Genomic DNA, 13,878 nt, shown 5'->3' with positions numbered 1-13,878 from the left:
TGTGTGTTTGTGTTTAAGTGTGTGTGCATGTGTGTGTGTGTGTGTGTGTGTGTGTGTAAGTGTTGTGTGTCCTCTTCATCTCAGAGTTGGGCTCTGGCAAATGTCCTTTAATTCTCTTGTAGCATAACATCTGGTGTCAGCTGGGGGGAGGTGACGTAGGCACATGGCGTCACCTCTCAAAAGCCATGAATGTGATTGTTCTAACGCATGAGTCAATGCAGCATCGGCAACCGCCATTTAAAAAAATCCTGTTAGCTGTTTGAGGCCCTGCTTAGCAAGCTAACCCACTAGAATAAAGGCTAAATCAGTAGCATGAAGCACCGCTGGGCCGAAGATGATCACAGATTTAAACTGAAATTGTTTCTGTCACTTCAGCATTCTTATTGGTGGTGAGAATAAAAAAAAATCTAAACTCTGTAAAGGTATGTAGCCTACGGGTCTCGGATGGGTAGTTCCTCTCAGTCCCTGTTTGGTCCCAAAGCGCCGATAATCTATCTAAAGAAATGGAGATCTAGATCACGGATACTTAGATAGACAGATATAGCATCTGACCCCCATTAGATGTGTGAGCTGTTACAATGTTAACTCACAACATTAAATGTTTTTGTTCTTATGTTGCAGATCGTAGCGGTCAGACGAGTCGCTCAAAATTAAACTAGAGTCGGAGATGCTTAGCAGAAAGACCGGATTAGAAGCAGCTAACCTGGCTCTGTCAGAACACCTCTACAGTTCACTAATCTACAGGTTTTATCTGCAGTTAATGCACACAAAAAGCGTAAGTATAAAAATAATAATATAGTAAAATAGTTGTAGAGCCCTTGAGTTCTACTCTTTGTGCTCAATTTAGCTAAGCTAACCGGGTACTGGCTCTACGTCTTCATGTTTGGTGTCACTCATGAGTGTGATATCGATGTTCTCATCTCGCAGCATGTTAGCGTATAGGTATAGTGTCAAACTGTAAGTGGCCCACACAAATCAAAGTTCATTCCTGTCTGTATTATTCTAGACTCTTTTAGACTTCTTTACATAGTTTGCTCTGTCGTCTTTTTTTAGGGAAACAATTTATAAGCCTCTTGTGGTTTGGGGAATGTAACTATAGGCCATGGGTCAAAGACCAATGTGTTCAATATGTGGGTCCCAGGTTTCTGTTGCCTTATAGGAGTTAAAACAAGTCACATCACATTTATTTGTGTCGAATCCCTGTTATTCACTGTTGTGTATAATCTCAGTGGGTTAGTCAGCACCCACATTATGAAAACAGTGAGAGAAAAATGACTCCTCCAAATTAAGACCCTTCACTGAGAAGAAAATAAAATCCCACAAGGAGATCAGTGGGGATAAATACACAAAACCCTTGTAGGTGCTGCTGGCTGGGTACCTTGCTGCCTGGGTTGTCTTCTGAAGCACAGCTTTGTGTACAGTAGGACAAAGACAAATGGGCTGGAGACCATACGGGTGTCTTCACTAAAAACCAACCTCATGATTCATGCACATGGTTGACTTAAAATCCCCTCTACAATCTTACAGGAAACTCTATCACTTTGTATTTTTTATGTATTTCATTCGTAGTATACCACCATTTGTATTATGTTATATTGTAAATACTATGGAGAATGACTAAGACACGTCATGTGATCTTCAAACACAGATTACGGTAATTATTAGGGTCTCGGCAGGTTAAAGAACAAAGTCTGTGATACTGAATATTTACTCAAAGCAAAGGGCCTGCACGACTTCCAGTAACACATGATCTAACCACTGATTTAGAACCTTAACTCCTGTAACTCCTTGAGAGCTTTTGATCTAACTTTATAGACATCTTAGATTGTCTATACGTGTCCTTTGTGTTTTTTATGCATTATGAGTAATAAACTGTATGACTCCACTTACTCCTCTTAAAATTGTAATTGTAAAGTACATTGTAAAGACAAATATGAGACTCAAACCACAAGATAAGATTCCTCAGTAAAAACAAATGTGAACTTTAGCCAGGGAGACGGGGCAATCTATGTCCAGACACCTTTTGCATACATTTTTCTCTTCATGGTGCAGCTTGTTAATTGTTGTGTGATGTGTGTTATGATGTAATGTATTAAATATAGGGCGGTCTACTGTATTCACAAGGTATGTAGCAAATATCTCAGAGAAATTAATATTATAAATCTGTTCCAAATCACCAGTTATTGTAGCACTGAGGTTTGGTGAAGTATAGACTCCGACTGAACTGTAACAGGGAGGTTACTTTCAGCAATAGTGACTTCATCCATGACTATTTGTCCTAAGTTTCCTTCTTTAAGCCTTAAAGAATAGAGGGATGGTTTCTATTCAATACAAAAATAGAGTCTACTGTTTTTAACACATCACCTTTAGGTTACACAGTCTCAAAACAATACTAAAATAATGCCCTGTTTGTTTGCAGCATAGCAACTATGAGGATGGCAGAGTGTATGTGTCACTTCTCATGCTTGAATCTCGTCTGGTCCAACAGACTGGTAGAAGTCCGGATGGTTTGGATTCCTGCACCTCAGCGTGGATGAGTAGTGTCCTCGCATCGGTTACATCGTGCAGCGGGAATGAGAGTTGGTTGGCGTTCCCATGTCTTTCACAAACGGGCCACTTCCTTTTTGAACACTTGGCACATCATAACACATCATTGTCAATTTGATAAACCAGTGCACCTTTGTTCCAGCACATTGAGGTTTGGAGCTCCTCCTCCCAACAACCAGAGCTATTGATTCCACCTGTTGAATTGTCACCTAAAGGACACATTCTTATCAATGTAGATAGCATATAAATTGAGTTATGCCTATGCAACATTTTGTTTATCTTAGGTGATTATTACAACACAGCGTGGACAAACTGCTTTGCTCGTTGCTTCTCTTGCACTGAATCTGTGTTAGGTGCTCTACCTCTAAAAATTACTGCAATTAGTCTGTTGTCCCCTAAAAATCCGTACTCAAGCAACTAGAAAATAAAAAGGTGCAATCTATCCAATATGTTGGTTTATGGCCAAAACTGATGGAATCCAGATTAGCCTCAGCTGTATGTATTTAGTACTAACGCATTAAACCAAGGTAATGAATACGGTAAACATTATACCTGTATCATATCAGCATGTTTGCATCATTGTGGTGAGCATGTTAGCATGCTGATGGTAGCACTTAGCTGAAAAGCACCACTTTACAGGTACAACATGTGATGATTAAATCAAAAAGTTATATAAAAGTAAATAAATAAATATATAAATAGATTCTAATTCTAGGTTATAATAACCAGCCCTTTGCACCACATAATGGAAAGATTGTCACAGAGGTGACACAAGGTTGAATATTAGAGGGTTTGCCTCTCTGTGTGTTCTGTGAGTCAGTTCCAAAGTTGTATGACCTTAATAAGTGAGAGCCGTGTCACCCTGTTTGAAAAGTGATTCTGTTCTCTCTTGCCTCATCTAAAAATGTATTCAGAATCATTTGAAATGTCCCGCGTACATAGAAATAGACATAATGGGGATATATATATATATATATAAAATGGTGCACAAATGGCAGAAAGAACGGCTCTGTGCTGAGTTAGTAACTATGACTCACAGATGTGAGCCTGTAATGGAACAACGTGGGCCTTGGAGCCTCCTCTTGAGGTACCACACCCCTCCACAGGCATTACTAAGTCCTGCTCACTGATTCAGCATGTACTGTGCAATCACATCCCAGCATGCAACATTTCTGACAAAGGTCCTGGACTGAATCACTGACTGAACACCCGTAGTAAAATGTGATACGGTTGGATTACACGCGCGCGTGTGCGAGAGAGACATGTAAAGAGTTCCTCCTATCTATTTGTGAGAGCAGTTACTTGAACATTCACCTGCACATTGAATTATCAGCTGTTCATATAGACTCCTTAATTCAACCACTGCAGCTTGGTAACAAAAGTGTCAACAGACCTATCCTGGTTCATTCTAATAGTACATTAACTTACTGTATTGAGAAAAAGATGGTTCTGTCTACTTTTGCTGGAAATTGATAAATCAAGTACTGATGCAGTGATAAAAAGTGTATGAGCCAAAGAAAGCTATCATAGTACGGTGTAATAAACAAGTATAACAATGCAAATTACAAAAAGGTCATAAGTCAGACTAGAGAAAAGGAAAACGTAATAAGGTTTTCAGTTCACTGTCTGAAACGGATCATCACAGAGCGCAGCCTTCCTGTACAACAGGAGGCGTAGCGGTGAAAATCACAGCTGAAGTGCACCATCTAGTGAAAGTCACGTTTACACCATTAACTTGGAGATGGAGCTTATGTTCTGTGGAGGAATCTCCAGTAAATCACCAAGCCATGCCCAATGGAGTTGTGAAAATTGTGAAAAGTGAGAGCGACCCAACCTTTTTCCTGGAAGGAGAATTTGATATTATCAGACCTTCCTAGTGTATCGAAAAGTACATTGTAAAGACAAATATGAGACTCAAACCACAACTTTGTTGTTTCCAATGACTACTTTAAGACAGTTATCTGTGTTACACACAGGCCGACACATAAAATGTGGCTTTTCAATGCACAGTCACACACGTGTATACACACATGACAGCAAACAGCTGCAGAACGTGTCTGTGGGAGTGACTGAAGGAATCTGGACTCATGGAGTGAGTAGAAAAAGAAAGCCAATACATTTTTAGTATCACATGATTTTGTGTCCACTTTGATCTCTCTGCCCAAAGTGGGAGTGGAGAGCTGATGGGAGGTGGTGAGTTACTGCTTCAGGGTTGGTTCCAGTGTTTATTATCTATATATTGTTTTCTATAGCTCACTTGTATCTCTAAAAACTGGACGGTCCTTCTAAATAAATCAAACCCAGAGATGTGTGAGAGAAATATGCAGCGACACCCTCATGACAACGTACCCTGCAGGGTTTTTTTTCATCATGGAACTAAACACCAATGAATTAGTCAAAAACTATTTATCATGGACTACTACTTTATTTTCCTTGAGCAATGTCTGTTCCCTGGGATTAATCTGTGATTATTTCAAATCAGAACAGATAACACAGGGATGTATCATTAATTTTATTATTATTTATAATTTAATTATTTTCACTATACAGTGAATCTCATTATACACTGCACAAGTGCATCACTGGACATTGAGTATAAACAAAGGCAATCACACGGAGGGCCCATGCTCCTCGTATAGTACTTATTCACTTTTATATGTAATATATATCATTTTATTTAAAGTCTTGCATGCAAAGTGAATACTTAGGTGATCACTTGTTGTGTTTTCATACACGGTTCATTTTGGTCAATTATTAAACATTGTTTTCAAATTGACATTAAAATACATTTTATGTTCGTCAGTGTAAAAACTCCCAATTTAATCAATTACGATCTTAAAAATAATATGAAAATCAGAGTGAATACTGCTACTTCGTCCCTTTGGGTTTCTGTCCTGAACATTTATAGCTGTTGATATCTCAACTGACTCATTTGGTTTCTGTGATTTAATGTGATTCAATTGGCCAAACAAGGTCGCTTTTATGAAGTCTATGAAAAATGTTAGCACATACAAAAAACTGTTTGCACAAGCATGAGTACATAGAGGAGTGTTGCTGCACCTGCAAGGCCTCTAACCAATGCAAACGCACCATCAACGTCGTTTATCTTAAAGAAAGAACTTGTAGGAAGACAATAGGGTGTCGGTGTGGCACAGAAAAGGCAGGCAAAGCTAAATATGTTGGTCTCCAGTGTTTGAAAGAACAAAATATATTTTTCAATGATTGGAAGAAAAATGGTTAAAAGGATTAAGGTGACAACGTTGTTTTATAAGCCAATCATGTCCACTACAGCACTGAAAGGCGGTTAATCCTGAAATACAGAAAGTTAAAGCTGTAAAACGTATTAAAAGCCAAAGGAAAAAAAAGCACATTGCTTTGATGATTTATACAATAGTTGTTTATATAAAATCAGATGTAGCCTTAAGTAGTCACAACTCCTAAAAGACTGAAAGAACTTAGTATTACAAGATAATTACGATTTCCCAGTAGACAGTTTGACATGTTACAAATGGAAACTAATGGCATTAATCCATGGCATCATGTCTGACAGTCATATAACTGGCACAGAGCCAGTGTCAATAAATTACACCTGCTATGACAAGTCAAAATGTCTGCTGTGAAAGATGTCTACTAGATAGGGTATTGTCATTATGTTACGAGCATCAGACGGTCAAATGTGACTCTTTTTTTATCAAAATAGATGATTTAGCTGTACAAATAATGGCAAGTCGATAGCTTGTCTTACATTTGAGAAATCTACAACTTGAAGTCAGAGACTTAAAACAGGCATCATCCCACATTACTCATTTTACGACCTGGTATGCAACTGAAGTAAAATGTACCTCTAATACTATTTTCAACAATGTACAATGTTATAAGAAACACACTGTCTGTCATAAGATGCAATCAAACCCTTAGTCATTGCCTTTCAGGCCTCACCCTGCTTATCAGTGGGACTGTTGACTGAAGAGATGTGCAACAACAGCAAAGGAAGGCAGTCAGGTAGCATGGCTCTGTTGATGACTGAGAGAACTGGAAAAACAACAAGGTGATCATTATCAACTGGCTTGGGTTTGTGCTTCTGTTATGTGCAGGCTGCTGTGATACTTTTAAACCAATAAAACGGCTGGCACATCTTTTTAAGTTGGTCGTCATCAATACATATTGTTTCCAACATTTGTAAATGTTGCAATGGATGTAATGAAGGCCAGTGGTGGTGGGGAGTATAGATTCACCAGTGAAACAAGTTTAGTGTATCAGTAACTTGTCAGGCTTGTCCTATAAAAACATCTAAAGAAAACTACAATTTCTGTTCAGAATCAGATAATCAAATAATTGCAGTGGTGGAAAGATGAGATCTTTTCATTAATTAAAAGTAGAAATACAAACGTAAAATTGAAAAAGTATCAGCATCAAACTATACTATCTGGGGGGGATGTGGACATGGTGGAGGAGTACAGGTTCCTGGGTGTCTCCATCGACAACTGAACTGGAAGGCCAACATCAATGCTGTGTACAAGAAGGAGATGAGTCGACTCTTTTTCTTGAGGAAACTTGGATCCTTCAATGTGTGCAGCAAGATGTTAGAGACATGTTCCAGATACAGGAGAACATTCCTGACACAGAACATTCCAGGTACAGGAGAACATTCCTGACACAGGAGAACATTCCTGATACAGGAGAACATTCCTGACACAGGAGAACATTCCTGATACAGGAGAACATTCCAGGTACAGGAGAACATTCCAGATACAGGAGAACATTCCTGCCAACTGCTATTAGACTTTATAATAAATCCCCTCAGGCCAAATCCTCCTCAAACTGAACAAAATCAATAAACCTTGCAACGCTTTCACTTTATAAACACATCAGGGATACCAGTTAGATGAAGAAAGGATCATATTGATTGTTAACAGATAATGTGAAATGATGAAGTCTCAGAGTCTTTGTTGCTTGGACTCTACGGGGAGATTTGAAGTTGAGGGCTGACTGCCCCAATCAGCAACGAGATAGATCCCCCCCGTGGAGTCCAGACCTGGTGGCTGATGAGCTGATAGAATGATGAGTTGATGAAGCTGATGGATCCGTGGAGACTGGGCGGAGATGGGGAGGTGGAGGGGTGCGTGACAGCAGCATGAATGAACTGAAGGTAGAGAGACATCCATCCATCCATCCATCCATTTTCAATACCGCTTATCCTCAATAGGGTCGCGGGGTCGCTGGAGCCTATCCCAGCTGACATAGGGCGAAGGCAGGGGACACCCTGGACAGGCCGCCAGTCCATCGAGGGGTAGAGAGACAGTCACATTTAAATGAGACAGCAGCGAGATGATTGGCTAACCGTGTCATTGTTCCCATGTGCTTATTGGATAGAAGAGACCAGCTGATCTGCGCAGCTGGTGTCATGATTGACGGCGCAGAACAATGACAGCGAGTAAACAATGAGTGAGCATGTGTGAGAAATGATTGGCAGACATATGATGAATAAATGGCGGGCTTGAGGGGTATGGTCTTCCTGTCTGAACTTGCGCTATAGCTTCATTTCGATACACTGTATACACTTTTTTTTTTTTCATTCTCATTTCCTTTATTACGTAAATTTCTTAAATGTAATATGTCCTGCTGTGCCATTTTATTTTATTGTATTTTATATATTATAAACATGCTTGCTGCTGCTTCAAACAAAGTTCCCCTGGGGATGAATAAAGTATCTATCTATCTATCGATCGATCTACCAAAGTACGAACAGAATGCCTCAGTTTCAGAATTACAATTATTAATGCATTATTGTGAACAAATGTATATACTGTTTAACCTTAATCAGCAAAGTCATTTGAATTATCAAATACATGTATTGGAGTAAAAAGTAGAACATTTACATCTGAAATGTAGTGATTTACATGTATGAGGTAGCATAACTAGAAATACTCGAGTACCTCCCAATGATTAAGTACCTTACTTAAGTAAATGTACAGAGTTAGTTTTAACCACTAGATAAGTTCTTATTATTATTACATTTGCCAGTGGTTAATGAAATTGGACGTGCGCGTTCGAGTGACTGCGTGCGTGTGTTTCCACGGCTCAACTCGCATACTGCTGCACCAAACTGCATAATATTTGGGGTGCTCATTTCTGGCTGCATGCTCGTGGACATCTTTGCAGTGACTCACACTTTCTAAAAGCACCATTTATTTTTCCATTTTATGCTGCCATTAATTGGTTGACTCCTCACTCACTTCTCTTTACCGCTGCTGTACGGCAAGTGACACAGTAATTCCAGCCTTTGTATTGGGCATCAACCTCACGTCTACACGCGTATTCAATGAAATATGAAATGCAAGTAAAAAACGAATTATAGAAACACATAATTGAACAGTAAGTTTACTGGTTTTCCACATTTCTTACAAGAAGTGCCCTGAAGACATACAACATTATATTTCTTTAATCTTTGCAGTTTGTTGGAGTTTTCAGTTTGATGTACTCAATACTGTATATGATGGATACAGAAACAATATTAATATAAACACAATGCCTTGAGTATGCCATTGAGTATTATTTATTTTAAAGCTTTATAGTCAGAAATATATAATTCAATTAAAATGCTGGGCAGACCCAGAGGATGATTTTCACAATTAAATATTCCACTCTTCATCCATAACATGATTCTTTTTTCAGTTTTTGTTCCAGATTTACCATCTCCGCACTGTATGAATATTATGTTTATATCTGATATATTTTGACAGATATGGATACATTACTGTGTGTCCTGCTTAATTTTCTTTATCCTTTCTCTTTCCTAATGTAAGTGGCTTCTTGTAAGTTTTGGACAATTAAGAGAGAACAAAAATAACTTTGGCTACCATAGAACTGCCTTGCCCTCAACCTTTGGCCCGAAGTTTCACTGAGGTGAAATTGTCACTCGTATGTGCCATTTCTGTCACTGCTACGAGTGAATATTTTACAAGATAGTTAACCATAGCTTTTTCTTATGTAAGAATACCTTACTTTAAAAAGGGAACAAAGTATTCAAGGAATGCCCATTCATTGAGAAGAGACGAAATGTGGAACCACGGGTTGGACCTGAAAAAAGCAGATGAAACCCTACCCACACCACACCACACCCGTACTGATGAGGAGATTGCACAGAGGAGTCGGGCGGTTGCCTGTCAGCCACATCCTTCCCTTTCATCTATCCCTCCTAGCCCTTCCCACTTTGCTGCGTGAGGCACCTATACAACCTATATAAGGAGACCAAGGTGATGCTTTCAACTACAGATCAACTCCAGTGATCCCACCTGATCCAGATCCAGCTCTCCCCCAGTATGTCTTTCAGATCCTACAGCCAGAACACCATGAGTGTCTACGGAGGAGCAGGTGGCCGTGGCACCCGCATCTCCTCATCCCAGCAGAGCTACAGACCCTCCTCCGGAGGCTTCGACCTGGCCGATGGCTTGGACCTCCATGTCGGAGCCAACGAGAAGGCCACCATGCAGAACCTGAACGACCGTCTGTCCTCCTACCTGGACAAGGTGCGCACCCTGGAAAAGGAGAACGACCGACTGGACAAGCAGATCAGAGATTGGTACCAGAGCAGAACGGTCATCTCCCACGACTATACCAGCTACTTCGCCACCATCGACGACCTGAAAGACAAGGTAAGAGGAAGTAAACAGATATGTGTGTTTTTTCTGTTATCTTCACCTCATCTTTCACCTCATCTCTCTGAGTGTGTCGGTATGAACTGTATGTGGGGTTAAGACCCATCATTAGCAGAGTGTAAAAGTGGGCCATCTTATCAGGAAGCTGATTGCACTATTATACAAACACCAATTACCAGTACACTGTTCATTTTCATACTTGTAATGGGATACAGTGTTGGTTAATTGCAGAGCCCCCCACATGATATCATGAGCAAATATTGTACAGTATATCAATTTTGCACAGGCTGCATACACATTTCTCCTTTGTTTTAGCTTAAAAATTGTTGTATATCTAATTTTATTTATTGTTAATATTTTAGTTTTGCATCTTATGCATTGTTACATTCCAATAATTGAGGAACCTTTAAGGGTCCTTTCCCAAAAAGTAAAAAAAATTGAATATCAACCAATGGATAAATCAGTATATTATAATCTTATTTTTATCATCTCTTATCTTTTGAATTCCCATAAATCATATTGATGTGGATCGCACTGCACTGTTGTAAAGCTGTACGAAACATGAGCTCGGTACCTTTTCTGACTTGTTTCCCTGTTTGTTTTCCTCCTTAGATTCGTATTGCCTCTCGGCTTAATGCAAAGACAATCCTGGACATCGACACTGCAAAACTGGCTGCTGATGATTTCAAAATGAAGTGAGTGTATTCCCCTGCCCTCCTCTGCAATGCCACATAAGTGAAACTTCATGTGCACATCACAGCGTGACAACTTCTAATCTTAACTCCCCACTAAATCCCATCTGACCTGTTTGCTCATCCTTCTGTGTGCCCCCCCTACCCCTCTCAGGTATGAGAACGAGCTCGCCATGAGGATGGCTGTGGAGGCGGACATCAGTGGACTGAAGAGGGTGCTGGATGAGATGAACTTAGTCAGAATGGACCTGGAGAGTCAGTATGAGGGCCTGAAGGACGAGCTCCTCACGCTCAAGAGGAACCACGAAGAGGTGAGAGTGTATTAGTGGTTGGATTTAACCAATCCAAGGTTTGCTAATGGTAGTTTCACATGCAGCAAAACTGATGTTTGCATCCGTCGACACCCCTGATACATTCCTGCACACAGGCCAACACCCACTCTGTATGTAAATAACCTGAAAGTGTGCTACGACACCGGTGATTGATTAAACTCATCATCATCCATCTCTTCAGCAGCTTGGAGCTAAACACAGCAGCTATTCACTTTGAGACAAATCTATTGTGGTCTAAGCAAAGCTCAATTCAGTTTATTTTGTAATTTTTTGCAAATTTGCATCAGAGGGCTTTACAATCTGTACACATACCACATGTGACCTCTGTCTTACCTCTGATAACAGAAAGGAAATTCCATGTTAGGTTATTGTTTTTATAAACCGACCTGCCGCCATCTCCCTTTTCCCAGTGCTGCCCCTCTTCCGCCTGCACACTTCCTTGTATTCTTCTCTCCCTCCATTAGCTCATTGCTACTGTTTGTCACACACAGATCAAAGAACCAAAAACATACATGCAATACAGCTCACAAAGAATCCATTGGATGCTCTTTTTGCCATAATAAAACATTTTTTAAAGTGTTTTAGTCATTACACCAGCTGACTGTGCTTTGACTCCTACAGGAGCTGATTCTGCTGAGGAGCCAGATGGGCGGACAGGTCAATGTGTCCGTGGATGCTACTCCCTCGACAGACCTGAACCAGGTTATGTCGGAGATCAGGGAATACTATGAGAGTGTGATCGGCAAGAATCGCAAGGAGCTTGAGGCGTGGTACCAGAACAAGGTGAAAACTGCTCAGAATACAGCCACCGCTGTGACTTTTAAAGAGTTACATTGAGGTTATTTATCTTAATAATGTGGCAGTAATCTACTACAATTGTTGGGTAAAACAAAGAACATTGTTTCTTTGATCTGCCTAGACGGCAGCAGTGGAGCAGGACGTGATCACACACACAGAGATTCTGGTGACATCCCACACAGAGATCAAGGACCTGAAGAGCACCCTCCAGAGGCTTCAGATTGAACTGCAGTCCCATTTGAGCATGGTATGTCAACATGTAATAATGATGAAAACGATTATCCATTGGACGCTACACAATATGATGCCACTACAAATAATAACACTGTCGACGTTTAAAGAAACGCTCCAGCAGCTCTATAGCTCCGTTTAGCAGTTAGCATAAAGAAAGTAAATTGCAAGAGTTTGCAACGTGTCACTTTTAAATGGCACTAGCAAAACACAATATGTTGTGGAATTGTGAGCTTTAATAATGCTGCTATGCAGATCTTGTTACTTTTGGACTGAGACAAGCTAGTGGTTTCACCAATCCCAGTCTTAATGCTAAACTATAAGCTAACCGGTAGCTAGGGGAAGCTCCATATTTAGTGCGATTGGTAACAAGCTTCTCATCTTGTTCTCGGCAATAAAGCGAACAAGTGTAATTACGAAGTGCACAGAACCACAAGATGCTAGTTGACGAACATTTTAACCAGCATCAAGTAACATCTCTGGATTTCAATCACTGACTGCCTGCTCACCTAACAACTTCTTCCTACGACCACAACAGAAAGCGTCCCTGGAAGGCACCCTGGCAGAGACCCAGGCGCGTTATTCTGCACAGCTAACAGGCCTCCAGCACATGGTCACAAGCCTAGAAGCTCAGCTGTCCCAGCTCCACGCCAGCATCGCCATCAACAAGCAGGAGTACGACATGCTGCTGGACCTCAAGACTCGGCTGCAGATGGAGATCGCAGAGTACAGGAGGTTGTTGGATGGGGAGGATGAAAGGTGAGGCCTAAAGAAGAGAGCGAAGCCCTGACTGAACCAGGGGAGGTATACCACTCCTGTTTAATTTCATGACAATGCACAGTAGACACACGTTCAAGACTAATGCGTTCTTCTTTCTTTTTCTCTCCATTACCAGCTCAAGACAAGGTAAGATATGATTCACATGCATATCATTTCTATGTTTACCATTAAAATGCTACTTAAGTTTGAACTGGATTGAAGAAATGTGGTGTGATTTGATTGTTGTATCTTTTCTTTTCTTCAGTTGTCACAAAGACCATCATAGTGGTGGAAACAGTTGTGGATGGAAAGGTGGTCGAGACCAGCAAGACCATTGATGTGGATGTGGATGAGATCGAGTGATAAATTGGAAGAATGATCAAAAGATCAATAAAGACCATGCAGTTGAACTTAATGTTGTGTTTTTTAATGAAATGGTATTCCACATTTCTATTATTCTCCCTCACAGATGAATAATTGTGTTTCTACAGTACAAATCAGACGAGACTTAGGATGCAGTTGGTAAAAGCTTAAGTAAGATCAAGCTATTGCCAACTGTATCTGATCAAAGCGGCATTAAATCAATGTTCTGGCTGATTGTTTTAACGTTGCATATCGTCGCTCTCTACAAACAAGTTATATGCAACCCAACCAGCAACCCAACCAGCACCAAAGGGCAGCGAAGTTACAGAAGAATCTAACAGCAGTGAAGCCCACAAACCATGCTAACTACTGTATTAGGACTATGTCTGCTAATGTTAGAGTTCTTCAGCCTCATGAAACTACAACATTGAGAGAGCTTGATTAGTCAAGTCAGCAATCCTGCCTATTTGTCTCAGTGGTCAACTGTAGTAGTGCAAC

At 40.3% G+C, this 13,878-nt stretch overlaps 1 protein-coding gene across 1 annotated transcript; it reads left to right on the top strand.

Annotated features, from left to right (window-relative positions):
- The first annotated feature begins 9,801 nt into the window (after window positions 1–9,801).
- On the top strand, window positions 9,802–13,432 carry krt98 (keratin 98). Its single transcript, XM_034545017.1, has 8 exons — window positions 9,802–10,202; window positions 10,818–10,900; window positions 11,052–11,208; window positions 11,851–12,012; window positions 12,149–12,274; window positions 12,797–13,017; window positions 13,154–13,164; window positions 13,283–13,432. The coding sequence occupies exons 1-8, from the start codon at window positions 9,870–9,872 to the stop codon at window positions 13,378–13,380; spliced, it is 1,191 nt and encodes a 396-aa protein (XP_034400908.1). The 5' UTR covers window positions 9,802–9,869; the 3' UTR covers window positions 13,381–13,432.
- The last annotated feature ends 446 nt before the right edge of the window (window positions 13,433–13,878 follow it).

Source organism: Cyclopterus lumpus, chromosome 1 (assembly GCF_009769545.1).
Source record: "Cyclopterus lumpus isolate fCycLum1 chromosome 1, fCycLum1.pri, whole genome shotgun sequence".
Lineage (NCBI taxonomy): Eukaryota > Metazoa > Chordata > Actinopteri > Perciformes > Cyclopteridae > Cyclopterus > Cyclopterus lumpus.
This window is presented reverse-complemented; position numbering and strand designations above follow the sequence as displayed.

Coding starts and splice junctions, on each gene's coding strand:
- krt98 (XM_034545017.1), top strand. CDS start 9,870: ATGTCTTTCAGATCCTACAGCCAGAACACCATGAGTGTCTACGGAGGA. Junction 10,203..10,817: donor TCGACGACCTGAAAGACAAG/GTAAGAGGAAGT, acceptor TTTCCTCCTTAG/ATTCGTATTGCCTCTCGGCT. Junction 12,275..12,796: donor TGCAGTCCCATTTGAGCATG/GTATGTCAACAT, acceptor CGACCACAACAG/AAAGCGTCCCTGGAAGGCAC.